Source organism: Arctopsyche grandis, chromosome 9 (assembly GCF_051622035.1).
Source record: "Arctopsyche grandis isolate Sample6627 chromosome 9, ASM5162203v2, whole genome shotgun sequence".
Lineage (NCBI taxonomy): Eukaryota > Metazoa > Arthropoda > Insecta > Trichoptera > Hydropsychidae > Arctopsyche > Arctopsyche grandis.
Genome location: NC_135363.1, coordinates 21,014,062 through 21,035,511, shown reverse-complemented (window position 1 = coordinate 21,035,511; position 21,450 = coordinate 21,014,062). Strand labels below are relative to the sequence as shown.

Sequence of the window (21,450 nt, the reverse complement as noted above, 5' to 3'; positions counted from 1 at the left end):
ACCGCTTAAAATTGACAACAATTATTTATTCGCAAGGGCCCCTCTATTCTTATTACATCTCTCTGGTTGTATCTATTTGCGAAGGCTTGGCGTTTTGTACCTGGAAAAAAATCACATCACAAGCCGACACCGACGCAAATTAAAACTAACCGGCACATCCGGCACGCGACTTCCGAAAAACGTCAACCGGCTTCCGGGGCGGGAAAAACTCCACGGAGGGATAGAGAGAGAGAGATAGAGAGAGCAAGAGAAGGAAGGGGAGGGTCGGGTCGCGAAATATTCCATTCAGGCGGGCAGCATCCGCCGATTGAATTAAACATCGGCCGCAAAACAAAGGTGCCCCCCAGCGGCCGGGCAGTCTGCGGTTCTCTCGACACGAACGCTCTCTCTTTCTGGCACGCGGGAGAATACAACGCAACGCGCCGGTCGCGTTCCGCACCTCCACCGAGCCTTCAGTACGTCGAACGAGTCCACGGGCGGCGAACGCGCTCCCACACCGGCACGCAATCCACAATCGTCGTTAACATCGCGACCAGTTTTAACCCTTTCGGCTCGGCGACCCACTTCCACCTCGTCTCCGGTCTATTTCGGTGCGCGTATTTCCTCCACGCGTGTCGCATTCTTGGTGTCCTAATGGACGGTGTTTCGAGTCTGGCCGGCCACCAGCGTCTGACCGGATGACATAAGGATCGACATGTCGTCGTAACCAAAACATGAACGTTGGCGGCCACTTCTGATCGTTTTTTATTTTGTTTGTTGTTGTTGTTGTTGTTGTTTTTTTGACGATGGGTTGCTTTCGCGCGCTGGTCGCCCTCACGTTGGTCGTAGGGGTGTTGTGTAAAGCCGCCCCCTCCTCGACGGGTGGTGCCAATGAGTCGTGTCAGCCTGAAAAGATGACCGTTTACAAGATGGTTTTGCACACTTTCTGGACGAGAGATAAATTTCCGAAGCACTATCCCGATTGGAGGCCGCCGGCGCAGTGGTCCAAAGTTTACGGTATGTTTGTTTTGTCGACTTTGCACTGGAGCACGGGTCTCGGAACTGGGCTAAATTTCCATCGAGTGGATCAGATTTTATTCTCGAGGGTTCATGTTTACTGATATACATGTATAATTTATACTTTTCATATTTATGCGTGTATTTTCCGTGCAATCAATGACGTTAAATTAATCGAAGGATTCGAGACCCCTGCTCCAGAGCTTTTTTTTCAAAGAGGTGATCTGACATTTTGAATTTAATTGGAATTGAGTGTGTTAGAAAAACCATGCTTTTGATATACATGTGCATGTACAAATATACATACAATTATTCTATTAGAATATTTGGTTTAAATGTCATTTATTTATTATTTTTTACCCAAATTCATAAATTGAGCTGTTATATTTGAAAGTGACGGAAGTCCAATTTTCAGTTCCAAAAACGCTAATCCTGTTTGATTGGATTCACAAATTGGTATCACTTATTTTAATTCGATATCTTCAGAATCTCAGAAATGAAGAATAAACGTATTTCACCAATTTTTTTTTTTAATATTGTCAAACGCACAAATTATATTTAATGTTTTGTGAAATATTTCTTGAAATGAAGAAAAGCGAACTCATGTCACTTTCAAGTACAACGGCTCAATTGTTTTTTTCCAAAAATTTCAAATAATTTGAGTTTATGCTTATTTTATTTTTAATAAGTTCACATTTTGAAGATTTCTTCAAATAAAATTGAAATATTTATTTTTATTTGTCTAAATTATGATGCGAATCATTTTTATCCTGTTTGTGCATATATGCAACTTAAAATTAATATTATTTTATCAGTGTTAAAAAAAACCACAAAGTTGCGGTCGTTAAAATAAAATACTCCCAAAGGCTTGTTATCGTTTTTTTTTTTTTAACTAAGTACGCTTTATAACTATTGCTTTAAATTTTCAAATTAGCTTGATATGTCGTATTATGGAATGGGTTTCTATAGAAAAATGCTATCAATATCGATGTCGTTACATCCTTTTGGCAATTTCCGTGGCGTGGTTTTTTTTGACATTTAATTAAATCTATGTCAAAAATGAGATAGTTTTTCATGTCAATTATCTTCAGTGACGTGTCAGTGCCGTAATTGACCCGGCATCGGTCCGCATTCATTTATCCGTCGGAATGGACATTCATCATTGTCCGTTTGGCTTCTTTCCTATTCGACATTCAAAAGGGCGTATCAATCAAACTGACCTGTCCGGCTGGCATGATTGATTTGTTTTCCATGCTTAATGAATACCATACCTCGCCTAGACCAACATCCCCTTAATTAAAGAGTATGTGCGTCACTTTTCCCTTTCCAATCACCCTTTCCCCGAATCGTTGGTGTCAAATTCAAAGGTCGATGGGTCGAATTTGCCCAGCATGGGTCGCGCGACGGTTAAACGACTCGACCCAACCAATCGATTGCGATCAATCATATCAAACGCATATTTGACTCTAACCCTTTAATTGGCATTAAGTTACCGAGAAGAGCTTTTGAATCGAGATCACATTCCGATATGGAGAAATTTGTTTTATGAATGTGTTAAGCTGATCGGATCGTATATTGGTGTGTTTACGTATACGTTTGACATACATATGTATATATGTATGTATATACATACATACATATAACTTAAAAAAGTTAGTTAAGTATTTCGTTTCACCGTAATATGTATGTAGAAATTTCTGAATTGATTAAATTTTGGTATTTGAATACTACATAGTTATATATATGTATAATTTATAACATATGTATGTATGTATATACTAATTTACAAATCATATTTCAAGATACTCAAATATATTGGTAAATTTCATAGTAACCTACTTTTGTAGATTCAAGATACTACGAAGCATAATTTTATTACTAATATTATATATGGCAACAAATTAAATGGCCAATATTTTAATCTATTTCGATAAGTATATAAATCAGTTTTCGGCCTGTATTTTATTAACAAAATAGTCAGTTATTATATTATTAAATGCCAGTATAAATATCTGACGTACATTCGCCAGAACAAATAGCAATGCATTTTGGATGGAATTGTCTATCAGGATCGTATCAAGTTTGTGGTGATCGTATCAAGTGTGGAGTAATACTGGTCATTCATCAAAATAAAACCATTTAACATTAATACTGACCGTTTATGTTCAAATACTGACCATTTAATATAAATACTGACCTTTTATTATTTATCCTGACCACTTGAATACTGAAAGATTAAATATATGTAAATATATGGAAATACTAGCCATTCTACATAAATAATGACTTTTCATATTTAAATACTGAAAAAAATTGACTAAAATACTTACCAGTAATATAAAGCCCTAATTAATATACAAGGTTTATTGATTATTTGTTCTGTTGAGTGTGGATTGTAGATTGAATTTGTTGATCAAAATGAATACATTATGGTTGCCGTTTATGTATTATACATAAAATAATATTTTTGGAACATCTTGTCGTTACAATATATAAGCATATTTTCAGGAAATTTATCAGTAAACGTGACCTTTTCAGACGTTCAATAAAAAGCTGAAAATATGTGTTCCTAATAATATAATAAAACGCTTACTTTATCTAAGAAAAATAACGTAAGAGAATCTCTCCTCCGAAAGCATCAACATTTACCTAGATTTAGCCGTTCGTCGTGCGAAAAAATCAATATCATATTATTTTCGGACAAGATTGTTCACCCACTGGATATATATTGGAGGTATACATATGTATATTAGGCCTATGCACGCGGAAGTGTTCTTGAAAAACAAATCCTCGAGAAAAATACGGATAACCAGAGATTTTGCAGAAACATCGAAGATTTTTCTTTTCAATCCCGCCCCTTCATGTGCGATATTTACAAGACGGGTCGTCACATAATATTTTGTGTCACTTTGAAGCTTTCAATTCAAATTTAGCAGTGTCCAAATTCAAGTCGTCGTTTTTCGTTTGTAAATAATAACGGAAAGCTCAGATGTTAAGGAAGATTAAATGATTTCCGGAGATTTTCGTCCGACATAATTATTATTCGAGACGCTTATTCTCGTATATCGGATTTTGTTGTATAAAATATGCTCACGATGAGATTTGTTTTCATTTTCGAAATATAATTGGAAGGGAGGTTTGAGTGGAATTTGATATAAACACATTTTTTGTCGAATTAAAACGGACGGGAGAAAAAGTCAAAGATAATTTTTAACGTGGGTCACAATTAATGTTGTCGAAAAAAATAATTGAGCAGATGACATCTTGGCAAATTGAGAATTGAAGGGGCGCTGTGATTTACTGGATTTTCCATCATAATGGACACTCGACGATAATATTCAACTTTTTTCCATAACGATAAAAAACGCAATTTTTCGATTTAAATTTTCAAACAAAATTGACGTTTATAGTCGAAAAATTTTGCGTTATTTATAAATCGTTGAATACATTAAATTTGAAATGATAATTTTGCTTCGTCGCCAGTAAAGTTTACGCGGAAAGAAATAATCAAACGAATTATTTTAAAGATCCCAATATATCTCATTTAAATTGTTTTGCTGAATCGCTTGTCCAATTTTATATTGATAAATCTGGTGAGGGAAAATGAGACCAATTTTCCGGGTCTCAACGAGTTAAGCTTAGATCGCTGGAATCTTTTCATATCCATGGCGGAAAATTAAAGGGCCATTTAATGCGAGATTTATCGGCTCAACAAGTATGTATTCAAATTTTTTCCACTTCAAAATATATAGGGATTTTTATTTGGGTTCGAATACAATACATTCAATTTATTATTATAGCGGATTTGTATTTATCTTTTTAGTATATTTTTATTGCGAAAATATAAACGAATACGTTTTTGAATACAATTTACAGTACAATTAATTTCAATATCTCGATTGCACTGGGAATTTATATTTTAGAATGCTGAAAAAAAAACTTTTCAGTCGAGCATCGTCGACGTCGCGTCTAAAAGATTAATGAGCTGAATTCGCAAACATCTTTTTTTTCTGGTCGTATCCAACTCCCAGATTTAAAAAGGACGAAAACAAGGCAAAAAAATTCGTGTATCTTTTTCCGGCGTATTAATTTCTGGCGCTTTCGGAGGGAGTATACGGGCAAGTAAAGGAAATGTGGGGAGGAGGGGAAAAGATACACGCCGTATAATTAGGGTGCACATTGTGTTTATAATTAGAAGTATTTATTTAAAGTATCATTATTCAATGCCTTTTGTTTTCGAGTCCCCCTAAAGACACGACAGGGAAAACAACAATCGCTAAAAATGAATGTTCGGTAAACCAATTTTGAGGGAGACGCCTGCTCCGCGTCCTATCTTTGTCATCATTTGGTCTCATATTGTTTGGAATAGTATCAGTTTTTGATTGCTTTGACGTTGGGTGGGGTTCGAAAGTTAGTGTGAGTGTATTCTAAAAACTAATACCTCTCAATAATAGCTTTGGTGGCTTTTTATCTCAATCAAGATTGCTCAATCATCTTCTTGAGCGTAGTTTTGATAGAACCAATAGAATAATAGAACCAATTCACATATTTTCTTCTTCAATTACTGAATGCTGAACGTTGTGGTCATTGATCTAGGATCCAGTGGGGGATCCGTCTCCACTTCTACCCGTCCTGTGTCAAGTTGAAAATAGCGTTTAGGATTGATCTCGTCAGTTTGGTCTGACCATCTGGGGGAAACCGTTCAATTGCCCGCCTTATCTTTAGAATTCCAGTAACTATTAGCTTTTCTAAACTCTCCACATTCTTTCTGGCAATATGGCCAACGTATATGTATGTGCTGCTGAAGCAGGAAAGTATGAAATAATTCTTTTCCTACATATTGTGGAGAAACTTTCTGAAACTGCCAGCTCTTTGAGGATGGAGATGTTCACGCGTCTTGCGGTCCATGGAAGCATCATCCGCAATATCTTCCTTCAACACTACATTTCACATGTCCCATTCTTTCAATGTAAGCATCCATGTCTAGATTCCATACAACGCATTGGGGATCACAAGAGATCGCACCAGACGGATTTTCGTTCCTCCTATTATAGAGTGGTTTTTTATATCATTGTCAGACTGATTATCGTCGTTATACGCCATTTTTACATACCTCCTTTATTACAAACCTCTTTTACGTTTCATTATCCTTCTGCGGATTTTTTGATTAGGATTTTCCTTCTCTTGAGATAAAATTGTTGACTTCCTCATTGTCTTTTAATGCATTGCATTTTATGAGAGACTTGAATCTATCTGTCAACGAAGAGAATTTTTATTTATCTTATTTATTTATTTACCCAGGTATTTTTGAATCAACGAAGTACATAGTTCCGACGTTTCATCCTCATTTCTAGCCTTTAACATTGTGTCTCATGAAATCTCACATAGATATATCTTTAACTATGTATATAATAAACATATTACAAATGTATATACATATACATACGTTTATTTATCAACAGTTTTAAATTTTGAGCCACCAAATTTGTAATACATATTATGATATATGACCTTATAATTTTATATCATAGGTTGCAGATGATTTTTTTAAGAATTACAAAATTTTATAAAAATATAAATTTATTTTGGCAATTTTAAATAATTCAGCTTATATTTTTATAACGTTTTAAGAATATTTTTTGTGTAAACAAGAGTAGAAATTTACATACATATTTATATTCAATTGTTTATTTGATGCTGTTGTATTAAAAAAACACAATGGAAGTTGTGAATTTAAATTCGCAATTATTTCATGATCAACTCGTCGCTTATGATAATTTTAGTGCATATGTTACAGTCGAAGTGTATTTTCAGTTGTAATACATTTTTACTAGTTGGAATGTAATTCGCCATATGAATCAACTTACGTGGGTAAGACGGAATATATTCCAACTAGTCAAAATATATTACAACTGGAAGATACACTTCAACTGTAACACAAACTGTAAAAAATATAATTTCTCTAATTTTTTTGCGAAATAGTATAATCTTCAATATGAAGCATTTCAACACTTCAATTTAATGCTTATGGTAATAAGTCGTCTAAAATTTTGAGTCTTCTTCGCCGAAGTGAACCGAATTTAATTCGAGGGCCATTTTTTTCCGTCATCAACATTCGCTTCGAGCATAGATACATACATATGTATGTACATATCTGAATTTCATCGGCTTCCTATCATCCAACAGCGCCAAGACGTCTGGTAAAATATGAAGAGGCTTTGTGCTCGGGGATTATTTAAGTCTTCATATTGTGACGGTTAATTCCCGCTCTCGAGCTGCACACCAGCTCCAGACCTGGATCCCCGAAAGCCGGGCTAAATTAATCATGGCACCTGAACAATTAGTCCCTTCGCGAGCTGCGCGGCGGGAGAGCAGGGGTCGAGAGAGGGATGGAAGTGCTGAAATGTTATTAAAACCGAAGCACAGCCCTTGTCTTATCCAGACCCCGGAGGCTGTAGAAGAGATGAAACCAATTATATGCCAACCATCCGTTTTTGGACGGAAAAAGTCTCCCCTTGACCCACCTCGATCAAACAGAGCAAATTGAAACGGTTGGAGCAGTGCTTTATAGTAGTTGTGAATAATTAAATTTTCATTTAAACAATTCGGGCTAGTTTTTTTTCCATTCTAAATGAATATAATTAAATTACGTGTGCTTAATTAGTACTAATCGGGGTACCATACATATGTAGCAAAGTATTTGTTTAGATCAGTTCAGATTTATTTTTGTCAAGAAAGTTTTTGACTATTTTCAGATTCGGATTTATGTATAATGATATTTATTTAATATTTAGAATTGACTTTGAGTTTTCCGACTGTAGTTTTGCAGTATGATACAATTTGGCTAGATATTAATAAAGTTTCATTTTAATCTAATCCATTTTCAGTTTTTTCAATATTAAATTGAGCCTACATATGTATGTATGTATTATGTATTATATGGTTCGTATTCTAAAAATACACAATGTGCATTAAAAAATAAACCCATATCATAACGTTTTGACTCCCCCGCATCTAATATTAAAGCGTTTGCGAATTTCTACGTGAAAGTAATTCCGGAACACTCAGACATGTGAAAATATTCCTGAAAAAATAATAAACTTTTTGTGGTCATCAACTTTCATTAAAATCGAGCCGATAATGCGATCGATCCAAAATTATGTGTATTAGAAGGAAAAGAGGAAAAATACGACTCGGATGCGAAGAACAATAATGGCGCTGTTATTTGGTCGAATCATCGTAGTAACCGTGGACATTTGAGAATTATTGCTTTGTTGGGAAATTAACGACCGCATCTCCGCCTCAAAGGGCGTCTTCGATTTTTCCGACCGAAGGAAAAGTTGTTTAGACACGCGTAAACATGTTTTGTAATTTATTTTTGTTTATTTACGCAACATATAAAATACCATCGTATATATCAATGTGACATAGTAACGTATTGTCAATTGACTCTCAATGGGTAATAACATCAATTAAACAAATCAAATGAAAACATATATTCATATTTTTGACTTTTAAAATTTGTTAATTAATTAATTATAAGTATTCTAAAGCAATACAAAATCACAATCAATAGAAAAAATATCCAACTATGGATTCCAATACTCAATTTTGTCACAGAAATACTAGATTTTGCGTTAAAGATTGCAAAATTCAAAAGTCTGTAAAAACTGAGCATTTGTTAAACGCTTATATTCTATATCATAAATGAGAAGAAACCATCAAAAATCAATGTCATATTCGAATTTAGTGTGTCAAACTTAGTACATATGTATGTATGTAGATTGATTATTTTCCGCTCCGGTATTTTTTTTTGTTTCCCAGTGAATTAAATATATAAATTAGATGCGTACGGTCAAATATGGACATTCAAATTTAAGAACAGACTCAAAAGTGCGGCACGGATGCGTAGGTGGACTCAAGTGGTGGGAGGCGTATCAGAGGAGTATACAGAGGTTGCACGTTCATGTACAATTTGTATGATCTTATTATTTATCATTTTGACAAGTTTCTACGTCAATATACAAGGATAAAATATCACTGAAAACACTCCAGCGGGTGAGAGATGCTGCAGTATAGATTTGGCATATCGGAATACGTCTAGCGTTTTTATTACATATGTGTCTTTACTAGGGTTTCTGCCCGGGTCGACTTGGGACAGCAATTCCCGGAAACTCGCTAAATTTTTGATGTCCCGTGTCCTGGAAATTTTTGTCTCGAATCCCGGGAAATATATTTCAGTCCAAGTGTCCTTTAAATTGTTTAATAAAGGCGGATGTATGCTCTACGATGAAACCTTGCATCCTTCTTGAATTGACGATTCCACAATGGAAGAAACTCTTTTGTATTCTGATGAAGATGAGACCTTGTGTGTGTTGACAATAAATGAAGAATTGAATAAGGCAAATAATCAAAGACAAAACTAAAAAAATAACATATATGTAAATAAAAATAGCCTTGACTTAAAAAAAATTATTTTATATTAATAAAATAAATACGTCTTATGTCTCGGGATCCCAGGAATCCCGGGAGTGATCTCGAATTCTATCCCGTGTCCTTGGAATTGAAAAAATCCGGGAAATTATCAACACTAATCTTTACCTTTGGAGGCTCACAGACAAACACGAACAGGTTCATTCACAAACAATGTCGCACAAGATGTTGCATCTAATTCCATATACATAATATAGTGTTCTCCTGTGACAGCCTTGCTTTTGATTTTGTGTCGTAATCAGGATGGGCCATTATATAATACTAGTGTAGGGCCCGTTGATTTCAACGGGTGGTTTCGAAAAGAAATTGAAACTCGAATAAAAATAAAGTTAAAGATATGGAATCGACTGGTTTCGGAAAGACAAAGGCACAAAAAAATGAAAATTATGAAAAAAATGAAAAATATGAAAAAAATGAAAAATATGAAAAAAAAAATTTGTTCCCCATACTGGTTGATAGTTGATCATAAGAAATCGGAAATCGAAAAAGATTGTCGACGAAAGCCGAAGATACGCGAATGATTGGTTCCCCATACTTCTATAGGATAATCGAATATTAAGTAATTTTAGAGCGTTTTTTCTGTCGAGGCTGTAGTCTAATGGCTAGCGACCTGTTCTGGGCGAGGGGGCCTTAGTTCGATTCCGTGATTTGGAATTAATTTTATTTTTCAAATATCGCTAAAATATAAATTAATTTCAATAATTTCAATTAAAAATATATATTTAATTGTTTTATATGAAAAGAAAAAAAAATGGTTCAAAACCTCGCTAAATGAAATTATTAAAATTACGAATTTCTATATGGCGAGAAGGAATATTTCAATTAATGTTTAAAAAAAAAGGCGAAATGAAAAATTGGATTTGGCGTGATGTCCGAGACCATTAGCTCAATTAGACCCATATTCAGGCTATTTGGGGTGATCGGTTCGAGTCGCGACAAAGTCGTCTCGTCGAAAAATGAATTAATCGATTTTTATCGATTCGTTCATTATGTTCGGCGAGAGTAAGGACACACACACACACACACACACAGATTACCGTCTTTATATATATGATGATGATGTACATATAAAAGTAATACGTAATAATAATATATGAAAATATAATAGTTGTCTAAGATTGTATACATTTCAAATTTAGCCAACGAGTGGGAGGGTTTGCTTGAAATTAATTCCGCAGCGGTATCAAATATAATACCAGCAAAATCGTTGCTGATTAAGACGGAAGGTTAATCCTGAAATATCATCCTCAAAGTCTCCTCTGAGGACACCCGACCCGCCATAAAACGGCGGGACGTTTCGAAGGGGAAGGGCGTCAGACAACGAAACATTTTTAATTAGGCCGAAATGAAAAGTTCTCCCCGAGACAGGAGGGAAGTGGTAGAGATCAGCTCGTCGCGTCGGCGACACTGGCGCCATCTGTCGGCGGTGAACCCGAAACCGAGTGGTAAAAATGGCGGGTAAACCCGAGGGAAACTTTCTTAATAAACATGTCACGCTCTTGCCGTTGAACTGAGCCGAATCGAAATTACTATTTGTTCTTCGTCGCCTTTAAACTTACACAAATCAAACGAACATTCTAGATAAATATTCTAGCGCCAGAATCGACCACTTCCGGTCGTAGGGAAAGTCGTCCAAACTTGTCCAATATGTAGCAACAATAATATATTTTTTAATACCATATAAAAATGACACTTTTATGTATAATAAAAACTAAATATGTATGTTACAGTCGAAATGTATTTTCAGTTGTAATATATTCCAACTGGCATTTTAGGTCATTCATATTCGAATACAATTCAAATAGTAAATTATAACTCTACAAGTACAGACATACTTAACAATGCGTCATTTGTAATATAACAGTCGAGTTTTGACAGTTTTGATGCTTTAGAATTCAATAATGCGCTTATATTTGCTAGATATTACCAATAAAAGTAATGAGTACCGTATTATGATAAATCTAAGAATGTGTTCATAACAAAAATGTGATTTTCCAACTCAATTTACTAGTCGAGGGCGTATTCACGAAAACCTAACCTCTCCATTTAACCTGGTACCAACTTATGTATGTATAGTGGAACTGTATTTTCAGTTGTAATATATTTTACACTTCACACTTCAACTATAACCACAGTTGGTACCAGGTAAGATGGAATATATTTCAATTAGTCAAAATATATTAAATTTGATGTAATATTTTGTTTTTGTTGCAAGTAAATTTGGTTCATCTTATGTATGTATTTACTCAAAGCTAGCTAATTGGTGTGTATATTGATTTTATTTGTATGGTTTTTTAATTGATTAACAATGGGACTATTTTACTGGGTATTATTTTATAATCTGTACAGATTATTTGAGAGTTGTTGTCAATTTTGTTTCAACTTAGTTATCTATGTAAATGATGCTGAGAAAACCAAATTGATTTATTGGATTAAAATTTTATTAAAGTTTATTATATGTACATATGTCTAAGTACGTTTGATAATAAATTACAATTTAAATCTTCGGAATATAAAGTTCGTATTCGGAATAGTTCAAAGTCACTTTGGTATTAATTTATACATATACGGATTTAAATATGTATAATTCATTTTCATTTGCATAGGATTAAACGAAATAAAAGGTTTACCGTTTACTTAAAGATACTTTGATTGTACTCGGTTTTACGCAGTAGAAAGTTTGTGATGAAGGTTAATTTAGAAAGTGATATCACTATGAGAAAAGTCTGATATTAATCAAAACGATTTTCTTTTAAAGAGTTCTTGAATTTGATATTTGTATTTACAGATACGAAAATTTGTTCTTTGCATATATGTATATATGTTCCTTTTCAAAGTATAGTGTTAGTTTATGATTGATATCGAAGAGCTTTTGTTTATTCATACATATTTGAACAGCTTCACATTTCGGTCAATCTTTTACTATATTCGAATTTCGTTATAGAGGACTTTTAATATCATATTAAATTATTATACCGATTATATATGATGAAATTGCTACTAAAAATTGCTGTTAGCACTTGCCGCACTGTGATGGATAGCGAGTGAACAGGACTATCTCTAAATATGCAGGACGCAGCCTCATATTTTATATATATTATTATTCATTAAAACCTCTATGATTCAATTTATGTAATTAGGAAATAAAAATATTGATCAGTATCAACAGAAATAATTATTTTCGCGGGAAGTCACTTGTACACGTGCCTCATAGATGCGAGAGAGAGGGAGAATTCAGTACGTGCCGTGCTCAACGGCCAGTGTGAGAACGATATCCGCCTTAGAATGACGGCCTGCTTCAACCATTATTGTTTTTTTTTTTAATTTTTAAATTTATTTTTTATTATTCGACGTTTAATATACGATAAAATGATTTATATAGCTAGTTAAAATAATTAGCCTCGCAAATTTTGTATTATTTTAACTTAACACAGTGGATAGTGGGATTTCATAGTACTGTAAGGCAAGTGTTTATAATAATGTGAAAATAATGTTTATATAAGAAATTTGGTTTGTTATATGTAGTATACGATATATTTGACTGAAATACTACTAATTAATACCAAAAAGTTAAAATATATTATATGTAGACTAAAAAATTATATTAGTTTCATAATAATATGAGTACATACCATTATATACCTCGCTAATCACTCTAGTTCCTACAATCTCAAATTCACTTTTCAAACGCTCATGTAGGTGAATAAGAAAACTATAAAAATTACTGTAAGAGGATATTTCAGAAAACATAGGAATGCCAGACGTCGGTCAAAACATCGACAAGGAATCAAATATATGGACCGCGCTTGGACCATCGGGACTCCGCAAGTGACAGTCATTACCATCGACTCCGTATAGTCAGTCAATACCATCGGGACTCCGCAAGTGACACTCATTACTAGTGAGCGGACCGGAAGCGTGCCGTTCATTGTTAATTGAGCGCGTTAATTGTTAATTGCTTTGTTAAAGGTTCGCCAAACCTTTTTTTTTGAACTCTAGCTTTGTCAATAGACCCAAAGCGCCCCTATTTCTGGAAAAAGCACGCTCCCTATCCGCCCTTTACTCATTACCATCGACTCCGTATAGTCACTCAATACCATCGGGACTCCGCAAGTGACACTCATTACCATCCGACTCTTTGAACGAGTCATTACCACCGACTCCGTATATAAGTCAATACATTAACCTGCATAACACTAAATGCAGTTTAAAGTTAAAATGCTAACCGATGCAAAGAATAAATAGTTTAAACAGTTCTACGCATCTCTCTATAAAATGTTATAATATTAAATGTGCAGTTTCGAATATACATACATATGTATGTACTAGGGTTTCTGATTTCCCGGACTTTTTCAATTACCGGGATACGGGACGGATCCCTGGGCCGTTCCCGGGATTCCCGGGATCCCGGGACACACGTAAAAAAACTTTTTTTTTTCAATTTAATATATTTTTATTGAAAAAAAATATTTATTTATTTACAAAACAATACATAATATATCTATTAACTCGAAAAAATGTAATTATGAAAGTAAACATATTTAAAGTAGCATCTTAACAATACTAAAATATTTAAATGACAATCCGAAAGTCTAATTCTAGATTTGGTACAAAAATTTCCAGCAATGGAAAAAACCCTTTCAGTTTCGGCCGAAGTTTTTAAATAATCGGTAACAATTTTTATCGATAATAAACAATTTTTTTAAATAATCGGTTTTTTCTCCTGTCAGCATGTATATTTTAATTTATTTTTTAAATTCGATGTTATTTTTATTTACGTTATTTTGTATATTCGTCTTTGATAACTCCTTATTTAATTCTTCATTCATCGTCAAACACACAATTGTTTCGTCTTCATCCAAATCTAAAAGAGTTTCTTCCATTGTGGAATCATCAATACAAGAAGGATATACTCGCTCCATAATAACTATTATGTGAAACTTCACCGTAGGATATATGTACATTCCCTTTTATTACAACATTTAAAGAATGTTTTGTTCGGTATAAAATCAGAATTATTTAAATTTTATGTTACAAAAAATCAGTTTTAGTCTTCTTCTTTCTTCGATTTTAATTTTTGAGAATATTTTACGATTCTTTGTGTATTTGTTTTATTATTTCCCTTCGTGCAGTCGTGAATATGTTGTATGTTTAAAAGAATTTTTTAAATCCAATTCCCGGGATTCGAGATAAAAATTCACGGGACACGGGACAACAAAAATTCCGTGAATTCCCGGGAATGTCTGTCCCGGATCGACCCGGGTCAGGAACCCTAGTATGTACATACATTGTGCCGATAATATAAGTGTAACGCTTTTTTAAAATTATAATAAATATATCTTGGTTGGGAGTTAATTCAATCGTCATCTTCCTAATCAAGTAGTTTTTAAAAATACAAACTGCTTTTGGAACGTGATAATACATACATACATACATACGTTTCTTATTAGGTACTTCAGCTTACCTTCGTATTCCTATTTTTTCTATATACTACATATGTACACAGCTGCAGGTGACCGATATGCAAAATACTTTTTCTCCTCAAGCAAACCGAACGATCATAGTTATTTATCAATGAGGCGCAAAGTGTACTCAGATAATCGGTTTTTCCGGATTTGAATATTATTTACGACGCCAGAATTAAGCGTCGAGACTCGCAGGAGTCCCTCGGGCGCGCGGAAACTTTTCGCAGACGCACAATAGCTTCCCACACAACCGAGACGAGGAGGAGAATCGGGAAGACGGGATGGAAAACAGAAAGAGGGGAGAGGAGGGGGGGGGTGTATGTCGAAATCGCAAATTCAGATTTTCCACGGCCGGTTAATAAGGGGCCCGAGCAACAATGGGCCGGCGAAATATTAAGTCGCCGCGCAACAAAAGGGACTCGGGAAAGATGGGGCCGTGAGGAAGATCCAGCGTCGTCCGCGTATAAATCCGTCCCTGCTCAACAACTGCCATTGATTCATTGTGCCGCAATAAGCTACAGCCGGAGATATAGACAATTGAAATGGCCAGATCGTCCGACCTCTCCTCTTCGTCCGTTAACCCTCTCCGTCTCCGATTGGGCCGATATTTCATTTCGTCGAGCCGGGTGGCCCTTTCACATCGACGAGCCCGTTAAATCCCTTTCAACACTTATTCTCGTCGTTTGCAATAGCTGGTCCGTCTGTGCGAACGATGTCTCCTCTCTCTGCCTTCTAATTAATAATTAAACATCGCCTTGTCTGTACGACTGTGATTTGTTGTGTCACTTTGTAGACGCAGTCTAAGTGTCGCCTTAAGGCACACGACCTTACGTATATGTATGTAGATAAAATAACTGTTTCAATTTTCCAATAATAGAAATATTTAATATATAATTAAAGGCGTATTGTTAATAAAGGCTTGTAGTTTGTCTGATTCATTATAAACAGTTTGAAATGTTGACGTCTCTTGAGAAGGCTACGTTCCAGTGGTTGACGTCTCGACTCCCATAAATATTACATCCGTGCCTCATTAGTTTGCTTGCTTAGTTGTATACCTTTATATACACATATTTAGGTATATTATAGAGGAAAACATTTTCCATATTTTAATAAAAGCATTCCATCTTCAATTCGCAACCCCTCGGAATCTTTTCTTCTTCGTATGGTTTCCCGAAATCCGCACGTGAAGACACTGGAATTTTCTACCTTCGGGCGTTAGGTACTTTATTTGTCTATTATTATCTAGTATTATTTTCAAAACAAATAATACTCTAGTGACATCTAGTTAGCATTACTTGAAAGATTTTTTAAACACAATAATTTTTTTTCCATGTTAAGATCTGAATTAGTGATAGGACCGAAAAGTCAAACGGTTATATTCCGGTCTAGTTTTATATATGGACATACTACATAGATTGATGTATCTGATGGTAGTTTTGATAACCGTCTATGGTGAAAATAAAATATTGTACATATACATATATCCATGGTCATCATTTTACGACAATTTGGCGCCTCAGGCCATGGTATAATATTCCCACCTATGTATATGTTTGTATGTAATTTCAATGGCGCCTTTTGGCTGGTAAGTCCAGTATTATCGCCTTTTATTGTAATATTATACGTGCGAACATTTATTTGTTTTATTGCTAGTAACGGCTCGGGAAATAGGTATATTACTAATTCGCTTAAAGTGCAATATTGTTATGACCCGTTTGACATTTTTATCTAGACTATCGATCATATAATATAACTTGAAACATAAAATGTCAATCTAGTAATTTTTTTCAATCGTATCACGCTTTGAGTAATGTTTGTGTCTTTTTTTTATACATACATATATTATAATGGTTGTTTTAGCTGTTGATAAATTTTAATGGCTAATAGTTCGAATGATAAAAATTGAAATAACATATCTTCACCATATATTAGGTACATGCATATGTACATACACATATCATCATCACCATCATTTACAGCCATTCGCCATCCACTGTTGAATGAAAGCCTCTTAAACACGCTTCCAGTCTCTGTTTCAGATAATTCTCATTCATTTTATCTCACACATTTTTTCTGATTTCATCCATCCATTACTCCTGCCTTTTACATTATTTCGAGTGCTATTCTAGCACTTATTTCGTCCATTCTTCTAAATATGTTAACCGCCCATTGCCATTTCAATCTCTTTACTCTCATTATTATAAAAAACACCTTTGTCATACTTCTCACACACGTATTCCGTTTTCTACCTCTATTCGTTATGCCAAGTATACAGAGTTCCATACTTCTTTAAACGCACTAGATATTATGCAGCATTCTAGCGTTAATACGCCCAAGTTTCGCATACATGCAATATGTTTACATCATCGCTGACGATACATATTGATTTAAGATTTTTTTCTTCAGATATAGTGGCATTTTAGATTTGAAAGTGGCATTTCTTCACCCAAATGCACTGCATCCCAATTTCATACGGCTCTTTATTTCCTCTTTTTGTACGCATATATGTACATATGTCTATTTTTTACCTACTTTGAGGCAAACTCCAAAGCTTCTGGATGATATAGTAGTGCGTTTTGTGATGCACCAAGATTCTCCTCGCTAAAGTTAATGGTTCAGAAGAGTTCTCGTTACGTGCGCTGAGCACTTTCACTCATTTGCAGCGTTTCACTGCCTGAAGAAATGCTCTGTGGGTAATGAGCCCTGTCTGGGTGGGGAACGACAGCCAGTTCGAAGGGTTGTTTTTACCCTTTGCCCACCACCGATTCAACCCTTCGAGAGACGCTATCTGATGCATTGTCCTCGGGGAGGACCCTTCCGGTACGAGCGCACAATATTCTCTACATAGGAAATAACTATGTATGTATGTATGTATGTGTGTACATGCATCCAGGATAGGAAGTGATCTTTGCAAAATGCCTGTGGGCAATTCGCAGTGATAATATTCGTTTTTGAATCTCTGTAGCCAGTGCTTAGTCCATATATCGAATGTGCTTTTTTATGTGGGGGTCTTTGGGAGGGGTGGGTAACAGTTGCGTGCAGCGGATTTTCTTTTGTCGGTGAAACAAAGCGTTAAGAAACAAAGCGTCACGCTTGTCTCGCAGCATCTCTCCGTTTTTATTGTGGAGATTCGCGTAATGGATGTGCGTCTTCTGCCTCACCCCAACAAGTATCCTCTGGGTGGGTATTCCACTGTTCGTTGTTATTTTTAATACTGGAGTGGCTCTATGGAGCCAGGTGCAAACCTGACGATGGCGAGTACCCTCCAAGGCGTTGCAACCTCCCATAAATTAGTGTTAGTGAGCGGCGTAGTCGGCAAATAGAGCAAGTGCACCAAACTGCACCGCCGTGCACTAAATGGAAATTTCAAAACCCTCAACGAGAGAGATAGAGAAAGCGTTCGTTCGTTGGGCGGTAGAATTTATGGAAATGCATTTTTACACCGTCTACTTATAAGCATGTCTGTGGCAGCATAGTTTGCATAAAAATACGAAGATAATTAAATACACTTACATACTAGCTCCTTTTATTTCCAAATATATATATGTTACAGTCAAAGTGTATTTTCAGTTGTAATGTGTAAATATATTCCAACTGGCGTTTCATTCATATTTGAATACAATCCAAATAGTAAATTACAAGCGCAAACACACTTTTAACAATGTGCGTCAGTTGTAATATAACAGTTGAGTTTTGACAGGTATGATGTTTTTACGAATGCTTTAGAATTCAATAATGTGTTAATATTTGATATGTAGATATTACGAATAAAAGTAATGATTATCGTATTACGATCACTCCAAGAATGTGTTAAAAACAAATATATGACTTTCCAACAAAATTTACTAGTTGAATGATGTTTTCTCGAATACCTAACCGCTTAATCTTACTTATAGTTGAATTGTATTTTCGGTTGTAATATATTTTGACAGGTTTGAATGTAATTCGCCATATGAATCAACTTACATGGGTTAGACGGAATATATTCCAACTAGTCAAAATAATATTACAACTGAAAATACAATTCAACTATAATATAACGGTAGTTTGTACCAACTACCAGGTAATATGGAATATATTCCAACTAGTCAAAATATGTATATTACAAATAGAAGATATACTTCAATTGCAACATATACATACATATGTATGTATGTATGTATTTTTAAATATATTTTTGAACTGCTTCATTGTAGTGAACAATCCTGAGAGGGGTATCTATCCAATGGTTTTCTGTTGCCTCCTAGACTATAAGAGAAATAATGGTGTGGAAAATGAGTAGAATTAATAACACAGAAACAAAAATCACGTTTTTAAGTTACCATAGCGCAGATTAACAAATTTATACTAAGTTTGACCCATTAAATTCGAATATAAAAATAATTTTTTTCGTTTGCTCTCGTTTATGAGATTTGAGCGTTTGAGAATATGCGCAATTTTTACAGTTTTTTGTCGTTTGCAGTCCAAATTTAGTATTTGCTGTGCTAATGTGAGTACTGGAATCTATAATTGGAATCTATGTTTTTTCTATTGATTTTGATTTTTTATTGTTTTAAAATACTTATACATAGTTAATTACTAAGTGAATTTTAAAAGTCGAAAATACACATTTTTTCCTTTGATACTAGTGAGCTTCGATAAGTGTAATAATAATATCAATATCATCAAATTACCTTTCCCATTATACGCAGTAATAATGCGCTTAAGGATTTCCTAGTAATAATAAAGTATTTACTTAAATACTTAATTCTTGTCAGAAGACTTTTTACGTTATATTAGAAAAATAAAATAAAAAATATCGAGAACTGAAATAAATAAATCATCTTCCATTATTTTTTTCATCTTCATCGTAATTTTTTCGTTTTATTGAAACCAAATTACTGTAATGCGATGATAAAAATTGAATTTATTTTCGGACGAAATAATAAATGTTTATTTTTTTAATGGGAAATTATTCGACAGTATTATAATGTTTAGGGAATTCACCACAAATGGCAGTGGATTAGTTTGAATAGTCTGTAGGTATCGTAGGAGACTAATGCATTTCCGGTTCGCAGAACTGCACGCTACTGTGCACCGTCACACGTGCAAAGCTTCTGAAATACACTGTAAAATTGTCCGTGAACTTACCCGGAAATGCACCGGCCGTTTTTCAATTGCATTATCTTCGTTTTTCCCGTCAGCAGTTGGCGTCGGTTCGAGAAGTTTCCCCGTCGCATTTTCTCAAAAATGACTGCGACGTACGGGAAGAAAACGGAAAACAATAACCCGAAAGCATTCCACTCTTCTGACAGATGCCATATTTCCAAGTCGTTTCTTCACATCAAAAAACGACCACTTCGAGAAATCGACCGGAATTAATATATAAGTATAAATATGTACATTGTATGTGTATATGTATGTATGTATGTATATATGTACATACGTAGATAATAAATTTGAATTTTTCCCTCAAAGGTAAACGTCGTTTCTTTCAGTACTGGACTAATTAAGTTGGCACATTAATAAAGACCCTCGATTGAATGAATGAACGTTCGGTATATGTGCGTACCGCTCGTTAAAGAATACCTTTATGACCGTGAAAGGGACCCGTCTCGTAAAGGGAAATATTAGTATTCACGGGTAGTACCCTAAAGGGAGACTAAATTCTTATTCATATACGGACGGTGTTCACGTCCTCTAATTAGCAGCCATTCAACAATCACTATTTCGACTGAATGTTTCAGCTTCTTTTTAAATTATGTGTTTTCCTCTAATTAGTATTTGGTAATTGGATTTAAAAAGGATAAAGAAACTTTCACGTACAAGGCAGTGGTACTTAATTTATTCTAGTACTACTTTTTGCAATGCTTTTTTTTAATAGCAGTATAGCTGGCTATACTGCTATTTAACCAGCTGCATGGAGTAGTGGTTAGCACATAGTGCTTTCGAACAGAGTGGTCACGGGTTCGAGTCCCACTGGTTGCTGCTGACAAGACCTTTGTTTGTGACTCCAGGTTGATCGTTTCCTATCAGAATTTGCCATTTTTTTTTATTTTCTTTGAAATGGTTCATGCAAAAATTGGCATCCCCTTTCCTATCTCTCTCGCAAATCTTGAACTGTTCAGTGTCTTGAGGTTCGCCGGTTCGTATAAAACATGCTGCAAAAAATTCTCCATAGATGACTGTGTCGATGATGATCGTATAAATTCGTATTGTAGAAATGCTTGTATTGATCGTATTGATCGTATTGTATAAACAAGCTTGCAATTTTATTTTGAAATTTTTGACCATAGATGTCATGTACATATAATGTAAAAATATATTAAAATAATGTATTTATATGTATAATTTGGTATTTCTTGATCTATGTATAGTACACACGTCGCTTTGGAGCGATCTGTAAGACAAATGTACATCATTGATTGAATAAAAATAAACAAAAGAATAGAAGTTGCGTTAATGACCTAACCTTATCAAACCACCTAGAGGTTCCCGGGCCTGGGTATATCTCGAG

The 21,450-nt window shown here is 34.6% G+C and overlaps 1 protein-coding gene across 1 annotated transcript in view; it reads left to right on the top strand.

Moving 5' to 3' along the window:
* The first annotated feature begins 384 nt into the window (after window positions 1-384).
* Window positions 385-21,450, top strand: part of mspo (M-spondin) — a 195,445-nt gene continuing 174,379 nt past the window's right edge. The window contains exon 1 of the mRNA XM_077438360.1: window positions 385-996. Coding sequence (XP_077294486.1) covers window positions 786-996 — 211 coding nt within the window. The 5' untranslated portion in view covers window positions 385-785. The remainder of the gene's footprint in view (window positions 997-21,450) is intronic.